Raw genomic sequence first — 15797 nt, forward strand, 5'->3', positions numbered from 1 at the left:
TTTTTGCTGCTGATTCGATAGATTTCTTTTATAGATTTTATTTATTCCTTCCTTCCTTCCCCTTCACCCTATGGTCCCAGGGCAGGTATGGTTACTATTGTACTACATTGTTCTTTTTCGGGGGTGTAAGAGAGAGGGCTTGCAGAGAGCAGCCCACTCTGCTTACTTCCATCAGATGGGAGAGCAGCAGCAAGTCGGGGAGTTCAAATCAGGAACAGGAAGGGTTAAGACGGGTCCAGGGCTCTGCAGAGTCCTGGTGGCTCAGCTCCAGGTTGGTAGCAGGGAAGCAGGGGAGGAGCTAGCTTCAGCAGGGGCTGGAAAGGAGGGAGGAGGGAGAACGGCACCTCAGGAGCCTGGTTTGGGACCACGGAGGACCCATAGAGCAAGGAGGAGGGGCGTTTGGATGCCCAGTCTTAAAAGGGGGGTCAAAGCCCACGAGACGCCATTGTGGGCTTCTGCCCCATGCAGAGCAGACATGATTTGAGACATCTCACCACTGTATATAGCATGCACAATAAAACTATGAAAATCCAGAGGATGTGTGGAGTGCTTACTCGGGAGTAGCCAACACCCCATCTGTGACAGGGGTTTTTTTGCATTCTTTAAGCTTTCAATTTTTTGAAGTCACTTGGAGAGTTACAGTATGTGGCAAGGGACTAATAAATTGAAACAACAACAACAACAACAACATATCCAGTTAAATATCTAATGTTTTCATTCATCAGCAGTTTGTTTTCCTTCAGTCTAGATAACCCATTTGCACGTATCATTACAGCCACTGAAGCTTCAGCTATTACCATCTTTTATAGGGAGAGGAGTCTGGACTTGCTTGTTTGCTCTCCTGTGCCATATGAAACTAAAGCTTTCTCTAATGCTTCTGTGAATGGGAAACGTCCTCATTATGAAGTGCTGGGCATTTCCAGTACTTACTGATCGTGGTAGTGCCTCCTCCTAGAGCTGCCTTTGTGCCATGATAGAAATCATCAATAGCCACCATGCCTCGAGAGGGCTTCTGCAGGTAAGTATTGACATCGATGCCTCCAGGAATAACCATAAGCCCATTAGTCTCAATGGTCTTCACTCCACCAGGAACAATCAAATTCTCTCCTATTTGTCTGACGAAAAGGGAGAAGGGCTATTTTGGTTCTATTGTCTAGAAACATTGACAACAATCTTGAAGGTTTCAAATATAAACCCCAACTCCAGTTGAATCATGTACATATTAGGGTCTAACAAGTGATCATACAGCATCCTGCATCCCAATAGATCTCACTGCATTTTGCATGCATTTTGCAATCACAGATCCTGCAAATGGAAGTGTAGCCACAGTATCTCATGGGCTGGTCTTTACGCTGCTTAGAATTCCTGCAAACTGCTTGTGTCATATACTGTACCTTTCCTTACACCACAGTGAAGCTATTTCTATGTCCACTACGAGAAAGAATATCACAGCCAGCCCAAACCTGAGATGCAGTTCCAAAATATTCGAATCATAACACAAATGTTGGCAATGGAAGAATGGTGCAAATTGACCATGCCTTTGTGAAGTTTGAAGAGCTATTTGGGTTGTATAGTTCTTGTGATAATATAATTGATTAAAGTTGTCAGTTGCTTCTTGCAAACCTCTCTCCCACTGTCCCTCTCATACATTTCCCCAAATTGGCTCTTATGGTACCATAGAAGAATCACAGAATCACAGGATTGTAGAGTCTGAAGGGATCTCGAGGGTCATGTAGTCCAACCCTCTGCAATGCAGGAATCATGAACATTTTAAAGATGTATCAGAACTTAGAATCTAGAGCTAAAGGTACACCCTGGAACCCCATGGAAACGGTTGCCTGTAGGCAGTGCTACAGTGAAACAAGAGCTATGCAGATGTGGGGTGGCTGAACAAGCTTCAGCCATGCCAATTAAACATTTAGATGTGGTTCCCGATTGGTGGCCTGTGAACCTCAGGGATTCCGTGTAACCCACCCAGGGAGCCTGTGGCACCATTCACATAACAAAAACTGCCATAGAGATATCACAAATTTCTAAAGGAGGGGGCTTGAAAAACAGTGAGTGCACAGTACTTAGCTAATTGTGAACCACTGATTTAGAGAACAAAGAAATGAAATTTCATTTATCTTATCTAACAGAATTTTATATACTGCTTGATTTTAAGAAAACATCTAAAAGGTTTACAAGAATCCAGCTCAGTCATTCCACACACATGAAACACTCTCCACATTCTTTTGAGCATCACTGCATCACTGTGGTTTACAAAAAAATTGGGTCAATATCAAATACTGCAAATTTTGCTAAGTGGAAGGCTAGTTTGGCTGGAGATCTCACACTAAAGCACTAAAGGATTTTCTCTGGAAAAAATCCATACTGAAAAGTTTTCTAGAAAATTACACTAATCTGCAGAAACGAAACGAAACAGTTTTGCATCAGAAAATTTACTGGTGCCTTAGAGGGTGATTTAATTTAGTATGTTTATTTGTTTCTGTTCACTAACAACCTTGAAGCTTCCAAGCTTGCCTAAGACTGTATCTGCAACTGGCATTATTTACTAATGAACATATGAAACGGAAAACTTTCCACAGAATCCAGGACTGTGGCTTGTATCACTCCAGACACCCCATGAGCTGCAACCAAAACTCATTTTTGGGTTTACAGCTCATCCTTTACCTGGAGCAAGACAAACTATGAGCCTCAATTCAGACAACAACCTAAACAAATCATGGCTTAGCTCCCAGTGGTGCAGCAGGAGCAGCAGCAAAGGCCTTATATATGAATCTGCTCATAGTATACTTCCTAAGGGGAAGAGCTATGACCAACCACGAATACTAGAAACATCAGCGGATTGATTTGCCCCCCTGCAGTTAACTTACGTTTAGAAAATGCAAGAGCTTCCTCAGTTTAAGATAAAGTGAATGAGAAATTCTAATATCAAAGCATATGAATGCCATGTCCTTCAAATTCTGTATTAGCCTGTTGCAGAAAAAACACGAGCCAGCACTCGCAAATTTATGTGGCATAAGCTTTCATGGGCTGAAGCTGCTTCAGCAGAGCTACATAAAAGTGTTAATCCTCAAGAGGATTAACACCCAATTCAGGGTGGATTTGATTTAAATCAAACTGATTTAAATCACGATTTAAATCACGATTTAAATCACTAGTCAGTAAGGCTTGATTTAAATCATAGTTTTCTACATAAAGACTAATTCTTGCTGGTATAACTTTAATATGCAAGTAGATGAAGATTTTTAGAATAACAACTTTTCATATTAGTTTTTTATCCCCAGTTTAATAGGTTAATCATTCATATTTGGACAATTTTACTGTTGTACTTAGGAAGGAGAAAAATAATCATTACCTTAATAATAACAATTTAAATAGATTTATTCAACTGAAACAATGACATTACAGCATATGTTATTTGCTTAAACAAACATCCATGTTTGTTAACTAATTTGGCTAAACAAAAACAAAATATATACAGTATATTTTAAGAAACTGTCAGCCCAGCCTACACATGAAAAACTTAAATACTGTCCACTCCAAACAATCAGAAAAATATTGTTTCTATTCTATTCACTGAACTTCTTGAAACTTAGCACTGAAGGGGTTGTTTCTGTATTCATAGGTTTGTAGAACAATAGGATTAAGGTTTTTTCTCAACTCTGTTCATGTTATAACATTTTTGCTGTGAAGAAGAGGCATGTAATCTCTGTTGAGTCAAATTCAGTTTTGAGAACTGCAAAAGTAAACCAAGCATATGTGATAATATCTTGTAGGCAGAGAAACTGCCCAATAATCTTACAAAAACCTCTGGAAGAGCATGACATTGTGAATGGATTAATGGAACTTATTTACCCAAAAATTTAAACATATACTTTTACCCAAAAAATTAAACATTCTACATAATTAAAAAAACTAATCTTTATTTCATGATGGAATAACCTTTGGATGGTAATATATTTTCCTCAAAAAGCATTTTATTTAAAAAAATCCAATTTAAATTTTAAAAAATCTGATTTTTTAAATAATTTTTTAAAAAATCATTGATTTTTATCCACCCTGACCCAATTATACATAAAGCACACACATGTGCAGATAGAAGAAATATGAAGGGAATGGGCTTGAGGGTGGCAGGCAATTGTTGTTACAAAACCAGTCCAAGAGGCCCAGCAATGTGTGTGTCACATTACTATGCAGAGCACAAAAACAAGATCCATTCAGAAGATTGCAGGAGAGCTTCATTTGCGGATTTCCAAATTACTATATGTGTTAATGCGAATTAAAGTTAATCATTGTAGCTGTGGTATAAGGGATTTTTTCAAGAATGGCTTGTATTTGGTATGAGCAACAGTTTGGAGGCAGAATTAAAGGGAATCAGACCCTGAAGTACAGCACTTGGGAAGCCACACCAAATTGGTCAGTGATGGCCAAAGTTGGCCCTCCGGCTGTTTTGGGACTACAACTCCCATCATCCCTAGCTAACAGGACCAGTGGTCAGGGATTATGGGAAGTGTAGTCCCAAAACAGCTGGAGGGCCAACTTCGGCCATCCCTGGGCTATGTCATTGATTTGTATCTGAATTGGGTTATTTGGTATTAATATAATTTGGCGCATACTGGATTTCTGTAATTGAAAATTAATAAAATTTATTTTACAAAAAAGAAGATTGCAACCCACTCCCAACCAGTAATAAACTGGACCACAGCAAATAAGATATTTTTTTAAAAAAAAATCTATACCTCTTGCAATTTCTTACTTTATTTTCTGCTATTTCTCTGATAAACATCCCCTCCCCCAACACACACCAAGGCATGTCTAGTTTGGCCATCATAGTGTCAAATTTACATCCAAATCAGTAGTTTCCCATGGGGACATCCTTTTAAAACAGCTAAGCCCCTTCTATGCATCATGGAAATTCTTTGACTGGAAGTACACAGCTTTTATGCTGTGATTTCTACACTATACTAAGGGCATGTGTCCCCCACCAGAGGTTGTGCTACTTCTGGGTAGTTTGTCCATCTTTGGTCCTCACACTGCACCCTTTCATGTGTGTCTGCTGTAAGCTGTTAGCATGTGACAGTGGCCACACCCCGGGAAACAGCTTTGACTAGCCAGCTAAACCAGGGCAGCCGGTGGGGCTCAAATCCATTGAGTTAGGGGCTTCCCCTTGCATGCGAAGACAGGCTCCAGTGGATGGGGTGGACAAGACCAATGGTGGGTTTCAATGGTCAAGGTGGTGGTTTTTGCATGCATTGTAGGGGGAAATGGGGGGGACGGGACAGATGGGGCTCATCAACCTGGGAAGGTAGCCCACTTAGGAGAAGGAAAACTCTGATCCTAAACCTCTGGTGCCTTGTGGGAAATCTTCAGGAGAAGAAAAGCCTAAGGAGCAAACCCTAGACAAATGCAGAAGGGAGTCCCCAAGATGGTTGGGTGGCGCCTTGAACTCCTCCTTCCAGAAACTCCTGCAGCCCAACTTGAGCCAAATATATTGTTCTGCTTTCCTTAGGACCACATTAGCAAGGCTGAAAAGGGGGTCTTGTCCTCTGGGCAGCCCAGGACTTCAATACACACTGCCCAGGCTTGCATCCCAGGGAGGTCACTTTGGTGCTTGCTAACACAGCGTTTTACACACTCCAATGTCTCTCAAGACAGATGGATGCCTATAACTAAGGGCATGTTCACTTACCACTTACCACTCTGCTCCCACTGAAAGTTTTTTTTAAGTCACATTCACATGGCATCTTGCTCAAGCCAGCTTCAATCTAACTAAAAAACTGGATGCAGAAGAAGTGGTTAATGTGAACAAATCCTAACACCCATCATACATGCACAGGTGAGTTTGGGAGGGCAGATGTTGCAGGGGCAGAGAAACCAAAAAGTTATCGCGAAATAATATTGGGGAACACTGGGTATTAAGAGTGCTAACATAAATCATATACCCCGGTTTCCCAGTGGCCCTTCAAAGTACGCTTCACGCAGAGTTTATAGAAAAACAAAATATGCAAACAGAAGTTGACTTGGCTAAAATACACCACCAAGAGTTTATAGACCAACCTAGCATGAAACCCCTGACTAGCAGTATACCGTTTAAAGTATACAGAAGAAAAAGAAAAGGTTGGCTTTCTTTAACAGAAAAACAAACTGACTCGAAAGAGACTTTAAACTAAAGATAAACGCGCTCTCTCCCAGCAACTTTACATACCCATATTCCAAACCTCCCACACAACTACCACACAAAATGCTTTCCAACAGAGCCTTATATACATGGAGTACAGCCCACGCCTGTGAGCAATTAAACAGAAATTACCGGCACCTGTTTTTCTTAAACAGACAGTATTGACATTAGACTGGCTCAAAAGCAACTTTGATTATTCAAAAAACCCAACAAAAGTTCATGTCTGTTGGGTGAAGACAACTCCCCCCCCCCAAAAAATGTTAACAACGCTGTGAAATGCAGTTTGAAACACAGAAGGGGTGCATGTTTGACCTTGCAGAGGGCCTTCTCAGTAGTGGCGCCCGCCCTGTGGAATGCCCTCCCATCAGATGTCAAAGAGATAAACAACTACCTGACATTTAGAAAACATCTGAAGGCAGCCCTGTTTAGGGAAGTTTTTAATGTGTGATATTTTAATGTATCTTAATCTCTGTTGGAAACCGCCCAGAGTGGCTGGGCAAACCCAACCGGATGGGCGGGGTACAAATAAATATATTATTATTATTTTTTATTTTTATTATTATTATTATTATTATTATTATTATTATTATTATTATTATTATGTGAACATACCCCCAAACAGAAACTTTGGGCTGGAATCAATCCAGTCTACTGATATCAGAAAAGACCGGATGGGGAGTCTGTAGCTTTGACTATAGATGTTAAATAGGCTAGTACATCATAATGTTGCTAGCAGCTCTTACATCACCAAACGTACACAGAAAGTTCAAAGTTTTAAAACTAACTTTATCAGCCCATCTTCCAGGTAAACATCTGCATAGAAGGAGTGGTCATCATTAATAATCCGTCCACCTTTAATGAGCAGGCGTTCACTCTGAAGGGGGGAAAGGAGAAAAAGAATTAGGTCTAATAGCTTACTTAAAAAACATGTACAGTACCGGTAGTTAACCATCAACAGCACATGGTCTTAAGACAAGTGCAGTATGATCTTCATGTACAATATCACCGCTGTACTTCCTAGATTAGAATAAAAAAATTCCTTCAGTAGCACCTTAAAGACCAACTAAGTTTATATTTTGGTATGAGCTTTCGTGTGCATGCACACTTCTTCAGATATCTGAAGAAGGTATCTGAAGAAGTGTGCATGCACACGAAAGCTCATACCAAAATATAAACTTAGTTGGTCTTTAAGGTGCTACTGAAGGAATTTTTTTATTTTGCTTCGACTCAGACCAACACGGCTACCTACCTGTTCCTAGATTAGGATAGCTGTTCTCAGGTCACATTTCCTGGGTGGAAAACTACATCATTGCTACTTAAAGTCAACTTCTTTACAGCTAAACACTCCAAAGTTTTAGCCACCTAATGTGTCTCTGGTAACTTGTGAGAAATAAATTCTGAAATGTTCAACATTATTTCCAACCAAGCATATACCAACACAATTAGCACCCCTTTCTCAACACCAAAGTGTGCCAGGAGCCTTCACAGACTGGCTTTTTTAGCAGGACCAGCACCAGTTCATCACCAAAGGAGATATAGTGCAGAGCAGGGCTGTGGGGGTTATATGATTGTGGGTGGCCCTGACTAAATCCTCTTCTTTGCCCAATTCCACCTTCAAGCTAACACTTATTTTTTATTCCAGAAAACATTCTCCCAGTACAGATCTTTTAGAACCCATTACCAAACCCCAAAGTGGCCAGTATATTTGCTGAATGTATTAATTTTTCTTATTCTGTATCCAAGAGGTATGACCCCCTAGCCTCTGTAATGGATTCTTCTGACAAATGGGTGATTATAAGACACCATGTTTTCCTTTAATAGTGAAAAACTCCTGCTCAGTTAAAAACATTTCTTTGATATCCTTTTTATTTTCCAAAAGTTAGTTTGGTCAGAGGGGCTATTTATAGAGTCTACTACATTTTTCCGACTGTCCAACCAGAAACACTTTCAGTATTTGATTATTATGAGTTTTTAACCAGGTTATGTGTGAGCATCTCTACAACAGATAATCCTGTCCTGCAAATACTTTTTTTTTCTTCCTGAATTTTGTTATTGGGAGTTCAAATAGGCAAGATAAGCTTTGCAATCACTGAGTTGCTAAATCAAAGTACAACTCTGCAAGAATTTGGCTCCAATTTGTAACTGGGCAACAACAAAAAATTCCAGCACACCTTTAAACTTAAAATAAGTCTTGATCATTTTGCTTATAATGTGTGCTAGAAATATGGTATGTTAACAAGTTTCGTGTATTTACATTTAGCATTGGACAGGATAAAGGACCTCTGTTTAAATTTTCAGATACTGATGAAGCTAACCATTATAAGAAAGCTATATGAATTTGTTGGTTCTATTCTAAAATGGGTAATAGAAACAGTTCACCTAATTGTCCTGTTTGTATCTGATGAAGTGTGCATGCACACGAAAGCTCATACCAAAATAAAAACTTAGTTGGTCTTGAAGGTGCTACTGAAGGAATTTTTTTATTTTGTTTCGACTCAGACCAACACGAGTACCTACCTGCAACTGTCCTGTTTGAGTTAGCCTTTTCCCTTTTCCCTGAAGAACTCCAACCACCCTGTGGCTCAAAATAAACCTCATACTTAATAAATACCCACAGATGTGTGTTGTAATGTAGCTTTTGAAGGCGCGGGGAACCTGGCAGGAAAAATAGGGCAACTCTATTTCCCTGACTCCTAGACTGCAGCAGCAGAGAAACAGTAGTGAAGGCTGAGGAGCAGTTAAACTCAGAGAGTCCACAAGCTTTGGCAAGTCTGGGTGGCGCAGGGCGCCCGGCTGCCAAGGGGCGCTGTGTAGCTGCGCCTGCGGCAGCCGCGCTTCACACAACACCCGCCCGCCTGCCGCGCAGCTGTGCTCACGGCAGCTGTGCTGCGCCCGCCCACCCGCTCACTGCACTGGGAAACGGGGCGGGGGGCACCGGAGGCATCCATCGCACCACGGCGCCAGATATACTTAAGACAGCCCTGTCAGTGTGGGCACCCAAGGACCCTCCAGATCAGGCATCCCCAAACTTCGGCCCTCCAGATGTTTTGGACTACAATTCCCATCTTCACCGACCACTGGTCCTGTTAGCTAGGGATCATGGGAGTTGTAGGCCAAAACATCTGGAGGGCTGCGGTTTGGGGATGCCTGCTCCAGATGATCTTGGACTTCTCACTGGTGTAACACCTTGGTTCCTGGACCTGCTCCTGCATCTTGACTGGCTGTCTAGTGTGCAGAGTTTTAGCTGGTGAAGGCTTTCTTGACACAGAAATAAACAGCAGGGGAAAGTTTGCCGACTAAAAGCTTGTGCATTAAAAAGACATGAGCAGGTGCATTAAAATAAACCAAGCTGCTCCAGTGACCCTGCCTTTCCCCCTGTGCTTCAAATTCACATGTTTTATCAAGAGGATGTGATTAGAACCTCTTCGTTTGTCTCACCTCTCTTTCCACCTAATTGGTTTGTTCAAAACAATTATTCAAATGCTGTTTTTCTGTCAGTGAAAAGTAGCTGTCATATAAACAGTTGGTGTTTTTTTGAGTGGCTGCTAGGAGTTAGCACTAACCCGGTTCCCTGCTCTATACTGTATTCACTCCTTCTGGTGCCTTGGGGGGGGGGGATGTCATCTCCAAAAGCCCCACAAGGAACGAGTCTGTTCAATGGCCAGAAAATGCCAAATGTCTGTTGGGGGCAAGAGGGGGAGGGTTGAAATATTGCCCAGTTTGGTGCTGGTGGGGTTGAATGTCCTCCAAATACTGAAAATTGCTGCCTTAATATTGTTGGACAGTTCTAAGATTCTTGCATCTTCCTTATGCAATTAAGCTCCTGGCAACTTGTTGGACTAACTCCTAATCAAATTTGTCCCTGGACCCAACTATCCCTTACTTAATGTTGTGATCAGGGTTGCAATCAAGAATTTCACCTAACATGCAATTTGAAACAAGTTTGGAGGTTCTTCAGATTTCAGAGGGGAAACTTATCAATGTTTTGGGGAAATAGACAATCCACACTTCTGCACATTAAAACCAGTTACTGCCACAAGGAAATTTAAAGCAAACGTTAAGGTTTTTTCTTAAGCTATAAATCTGATAAGTTTTAATGAAACATGGAGAAGTCTAGCAAGATCCTTAACAAAATAGGTTTGCACAACCCTGTGTGTCTGGATAAACAGGTGGAGTCTCAAGGAGAAACAAGTACTGTACATTCTTTATTGCTTAAAATACAAACTGTGAAGCGCCCTGAGACCTGCAGGTATAGGGCGGTATATAAATTTTATAATAATAATATCCGGATGGATTCCTGGTTGCTCCCAGCAATACAGTACCTGGATTTTCAGAGGGAAACTTGTGGGCAGCCACAGCTTCTCCGTTTCCATTTCCACGTGGTGCTACAGCGACATCGCGCTGTATCACACATCCCTGTTTCTATCGGGGAATAGCAGGCCCTACACAATGCGCCGCCTCCCACCCTAGAGCAGCAGGCAGCCTTTTGTGTGTCTGCAAATGGCACTTCAGAATTTCCTATGCCGCAGAATTTCTTCCTTCTCTGTGTTGTCCTTTAAAAGAAATCCAAACATGCGACCCTAATCACACTTACAGGGAGTGAGTCCCATTGATTGAACACAATGGGAATGACTTCCAAGTAAGCATGTGGCAGGATTATGCCGCGCAGCAGGAGCGCTCCCGCCCACCTTTTGACAGCCTCGTGGCGCTCCGTGGGAATCCGCCGAGGCCTGCGCCGGCGCTGCGCGAGGAAGCACATAGCTCCCGTTTTCCTTTAAAGGGGTTGACTCCAGCCCGCCGGGGGTGGGCACAGAAGGAAGCGCCCCAAATGCCTTTTGCAGGGGGTGATGTCGGGCTGGCTGCTTCGGAAAACCAAGGGCGCCTCCACGATGGACAATCCAAGCTCCCTCGGAGCTCTTAGCCGCGCTGCTTCTATCATTAAGGCCCCTTTGGAAACCCCGCCATCGTGGGATCCTATTCGGGAGACACACACTCCACCCCGCCCCGCCCCCCGGCCCGGCAGGTGCTCAGCCTCGCGGGGGCGGCTTGCCCTCTTGCCCGGGCGCCCTGCACGCGCGCGCCCGGCTCCCCGCGCTCTTTTGTTCTGCTTCGCCCGCCTGGCTCCGCGCCTCTGCAGCCAGGAAGGGGCGCTGCTGTCCCGTCGCGTCCCTAGAGCCCGCTCGCCCTCTCCACGCCGAGCCCTCAGGGCTCGCTCAAGCGGCGGCGGCACACGCGGCGTTGGCCCCCAAGTGACTACCTACCTAGCCCCCCCCCCGCCCCCCAGCGGACAAAGGGAAACTGCCGCGCGCGGAGTTGGCCGCGCCTGCGCTGCTCACCGTGATGCGCGGGATGCTCTTTTTGCCTTGGTGGCCAGACATGCCGCCGGCTGCGGAGAGGGGCGCGCCCGGCGGCGGCACAACAAAGCGCAGCGGCCCCGGCCGAGGAGGCAGGCAGGCAGGCGGGGAGGGGCGCGGCGGATCGACTGAGCGGCTCCCCCCGCGGGACTGGAGGAGGACGAGCTCCGTCTAGAGGCGGCTGCGGTGGCTGCAGGTGCCCGGGTCCGCTTCACCACCCAGGAAGCGCTTCCTCGGACCCGGCCTGCCTCTCGCGCCGGAAAACGCCGCCTCCCGCTCGGCCCCCGGCCGGCGAAAAGGGCCCCTCGGACCCGCCGCCTCTGCTCTCCTGGCGCGCCGCCTTTCCAGGAGGGAGCGCGCCAGGCCCGCGCCTTCCCTCCGCCTTCCCCGGGAGGGCCTGGCCGAGAGTGGGCGCTGCCATTGTGTCCCGGCCACTAAAGAGTCCTGGCAGGTGTAGGACGGCGCCCGCCCAGAATTCTTCCGCTGCTCGTTCTGGCTGCAGAAAGGGGGAAATGGTCAGGGCCGGCTCAAGATATGGGGGCCCCTGAGGCGAACCCCAAAATGGCGCCTCCCCCCCCCCGGGAAGAAGAGCTGCCCCAAAAGCTTCATCAGGAACAAGCAGGGGAGAGGGAGAAAAGAAAGATCAACTTCAGGATCTGCTAGATCTGACTTAGGGGTGGGCCAGCCCTGAAAGGTGTGGAAGAGGCTGGTGATATTATTATCTTCTATCATCATCACCCGATATTGTTCACATCCCTGCGAAACCAGTTTGACCAGACATTAGACTGGAGGGGAAATCAGAGGCAGATATGCCCCCTTCAACCCTCTTCAACTGTCTCTAGGGGCATCCGAAGGAACAGGACAGCCTCCCGCCTTTTCAGCTAAAAGATAACTAAACAGGCCATCCTCTGTCGGCAAGAGCTTTTAAGCTGCCCTTTTGAACACACAGAACCAAGTTACTGGAATGCATATACCAGTACTGTACACACAAATAAAATTAGTTATAACTATAATAACCAAATAAACCACCACATGTTTTCTGCAAAACCATTTCAAATGATGGGCCACAACAATGGGGCTGAGGAGACACATGTAGCTAGCGTGTATGTGTCATGATGGTTGCAGCTAAACATCAGTTGAGGACTGCTACTCTATGACTTTTCTAGCAATATGATGCTCACTGATGACAATTTCATGCTATGAATATAGGAGGGAGACAAACTCTCTCCCATGCCATTCATTCACTTCTTAAAACACAGTTCTGTAATATCCAGCTTCAAGACATATCTGAAAATTAGTACTTTGGCCGCAGTATTAACTCAGTTCACTTTTTATTCCTCCCATATTTTAATAGCACCAGGTTGGTTATCTTAAATTTAGAACCCTGATTTTTCTAGGGTTCTAAATCAGGAGAGGTAAGCATATATGGATAGAGTCCTGATCCTGAAATTATTGCTCCAACTTGTGGAAGGCAACAAGGGGCCAGAGCTAACATTCCCATCCCTGCTTTCCCTTACTGCCTGAGGGATGTGGAATGCCCAGAATTACATTCTTTATTATCCTACGCAAAGGATTGTATCCAGTGCTAGTCCTACTCAGATTAGACCCATTCAAGTTGGTGGACATGATTAATTTAGGTCCATTAATTTCAGTGGGTCTGTAATATTGGGAAGAACAGATCCTGGATATTTAGATGGTGGATCATTGTGCATGGCAATGGCAGGCAAGTCCAACCAGCCTATTTGGTGAGCAGATTATGGGATGTTTTGACTGTTATAAGCTTGGCTAACTGCAGTCACAATGGGTTCCAGTAGGGATAGTGGGGAACATCTTTCCCTTTAATTCCCCACATGCCAAGAAGAACAAATTGTGGGCTTGAAAAAGTGATATATTTTTGAAGGCTTCAATATCTGTAAGAATTCCAATAATGACCTTGCTCAAAAGGTTTTGCTACAATTTTACAGTCTTCCCTTGCCAGTGCTCATTGCAATGCACAGCTGAAGACATACAGGTGTCAGCAGGTCACAAATCACTAGCAAGTTTTCTTGTACAATAATAAAACAATGCCATTATTTCAATAACTTCCATTTCTAATCAAATCCTTGAAAGACACTTGATTTTTCATTTGGGGGAGGAGATAACTGTAAATATCTGGATGTATATGAATGATAGTAGGGTATGTGAACTAACCTTCCCAAGTCTTGCATGCCATGACAACTAAAAGCTAGATGTTCTTCCTTAACAAAAGGTTACTGGGCAGCCAATCAAGACGGGTTTCTTGATCAGCTCATTAGTTGTTGTCCCCCCCCCCGCCTTTAACCCCCATAACCAAACTTGACCGAGTGTTTCGATGCTCCAGTGACTCCAAATAGAAATTAGCTAACTGCTCAGCTATTCTGAAAGAAAGGTCAAGCAGAGCGCAGAGAAGCCATTGCCCATTGATGAGCTCAGAAAAGCTGGAACTGGACAACCAGAGCTCCAGATGAAAACTGTCTGACTTTACAGAATTCAAAACTTCTTGAATTTGCAGGGCCTGCAACTGCTTGAGCTACTCCCTAAAAACTGTTAGCCACAGAGGTAAGATACAGTGTTTTAAAAGAGACAGTTCCCCAACACACATGTATGGCAGCGGTGCAGGCATAAGTTGATGTAAGCAAACAAGGGGAAAGAAACTGATACTGACACATTTCAGTCATAGGGCATTCACATTCAGAGCATTTGCAAATGAGTTCTTAGTACCTGACTGCCCCAGCTGAGCAGCCTCCACTGAATAGCTTTCTTCCAGAATTGCAAAGGAAGGGGAGTGTTGGCTATCCTTGGCTGTTGGCCTCCTATCTTGAGAGAGAATGGACTGCAGCTCCGTGGGTGAAGTCAAAACCCTGCATTAGCAGCATGGAAGCGTCCTCCCAGTGATACAAGCCTGGGCAGTGTGTGTAGGGAGGTCCTGGGCTGTCCAGATGGCAAGATCCCCCTCTGGACCTCTCTGATGTGGTCCATCATTACGATATGGCTGTTTTGTATTAGTGGGCACTGTGGGTATTATTGAATTCGCATTTTAAATTGCTTTGACTGTCACTCGGAGACCTTTGCTTATGAGACGACAGCAAGATAGAGAAGCAAATAAAATCAGATTTCAGCGGGGACACACTTTTTGCAGTATATTCATGACATGCTAGCTAAAGGCCAGGTTACATTTGATGAGCGAGAGAGAGCGCGATGACCGCATTTCCCACTGCATTCCTCCTCTAGAGACATTATTTGCCCCAGAGAACTAAACTGCAGACCCGGAGAACCCAGCCCGCCGCTCTCCGCTCTCCATCTCGGGCGCTGCCTTCGAGGCAGATCCTCCTGGCCTTCGAGCGCAAAGGCAGGCCGTTGGGTGTTGGGCTGGCTGCTGCCGGCGCTGCCAGGCCTCGTGCGGGTCTCCTCCCCAATTCCGCGAGCGAGAAAGCCGCAGCGAGCCCTGCAGGGGGAGCCGCGACGAGGGCGGGAGGTGTGGAGCGGCGAGGAGGCCGGGCGGCGCCTCCTCGGGCCTGGGGAGCCCCGCGCTTACCTTGCCATTGTCGGCGCTCCGCAGCAGCTCCTTGCTGGGAGGGTAGCGGATCTCCACGCCGGAAGCCCGGGCCTCCCTGTCGCCGCTGGGCGAGCTGACCACGGAGCCCGAGATCTCGCTGACGTCGCTGGCCGTCTCGCTGTAGTTGTCGCCGCCGGCGCCGTCGAGCAGGTCGTGGCGGCTGCCGCTGCGCGGGGTACGCGAGCCCTTGCGGCCCACGCTGTAGGCGTCGAAGTCGATGGTCTTGTTCTCGTAGGCGCCCTCGACCGAGGCGAACATGCCGCCGTACTTCTGCCGGGGCGTCTGTGCCGTGGTGCCCGGCCGGGCCAGGTAAACGGGCAGGTCGTCCTCCGTGTTCCATATCCTCTTCCTCTCGGCCATCCTCTCGCCCAGCAAGCGCACCAAGGGGCGAGGGCTGCACGCACGGCCCGCGGGGCCCTTCGCGCCTTCCCAGGAGAAGCCGCCCGCCTCCCGAGCGTTTCTCTCCCCCTACCCGGGACCGACACTCGCCCGCTCGCCCGGAACACGTGAAATAAAGTACAAAGGACGAGGCGGCGGGGAGGGGGCTGGAGAAGCCGCGGACGAATGGGAAGAGGCGAGCCGAGGCGGCGTCGGCGTCAGCAGGGATTGCAGCGACGCAGCCCGGCCCGCATCGGAGACGGAAGGTCGCGCGCAGAAGCGCACGCCGAGGGCCGCGCAGCCGGAC

At 45.9% G+C, this 15797-nt stretch overlaps 1 protein-coding gene across 1 annotated transcript in view; it reads right to left on the minus strand.

Annotated features, from left to right (window-relative positions):
* The window catches only part of CRMP1 (collapsin response mediator protein 1), a 37941-nt gene extending 22469 nt beyond the window's left edge, over positions 1-15472 (minus strand). The window contains exons 1-3 of the mRNA XM_035112043.2: positions 15092-15472; positions 6970-7058; positions 931-1115 (exon numbers count right to left, since the gene is read on the minus strand). Coding sequence (XP_034967934.2) covers positions 931-1115; positions 6970-7058; positions 15092-15472 — 655 coding nt within the window. The remainder of the gene's footprint in view (positions 1-930; positions 1116-6969; positions 7059-15091) is intronic.
* Between the last annotated feature and the right edge of the window lie 325 nt (positions 15473-15797).

The sequence above is a fragment of the Zootoca vivipara genome, chromosome 9 (genome assembly GCF_963506605.1).
Source record: "Zootoca vivipara chromosome 9, rZooViv1.1, whole genome shotgun sequence".
Taxonomy (NCBI): Eukaryota; Metazoa; Chordata; class Lepidosauria; order Squamata; family Lacertidae; genus Zootoca; species Zootoca vivipara.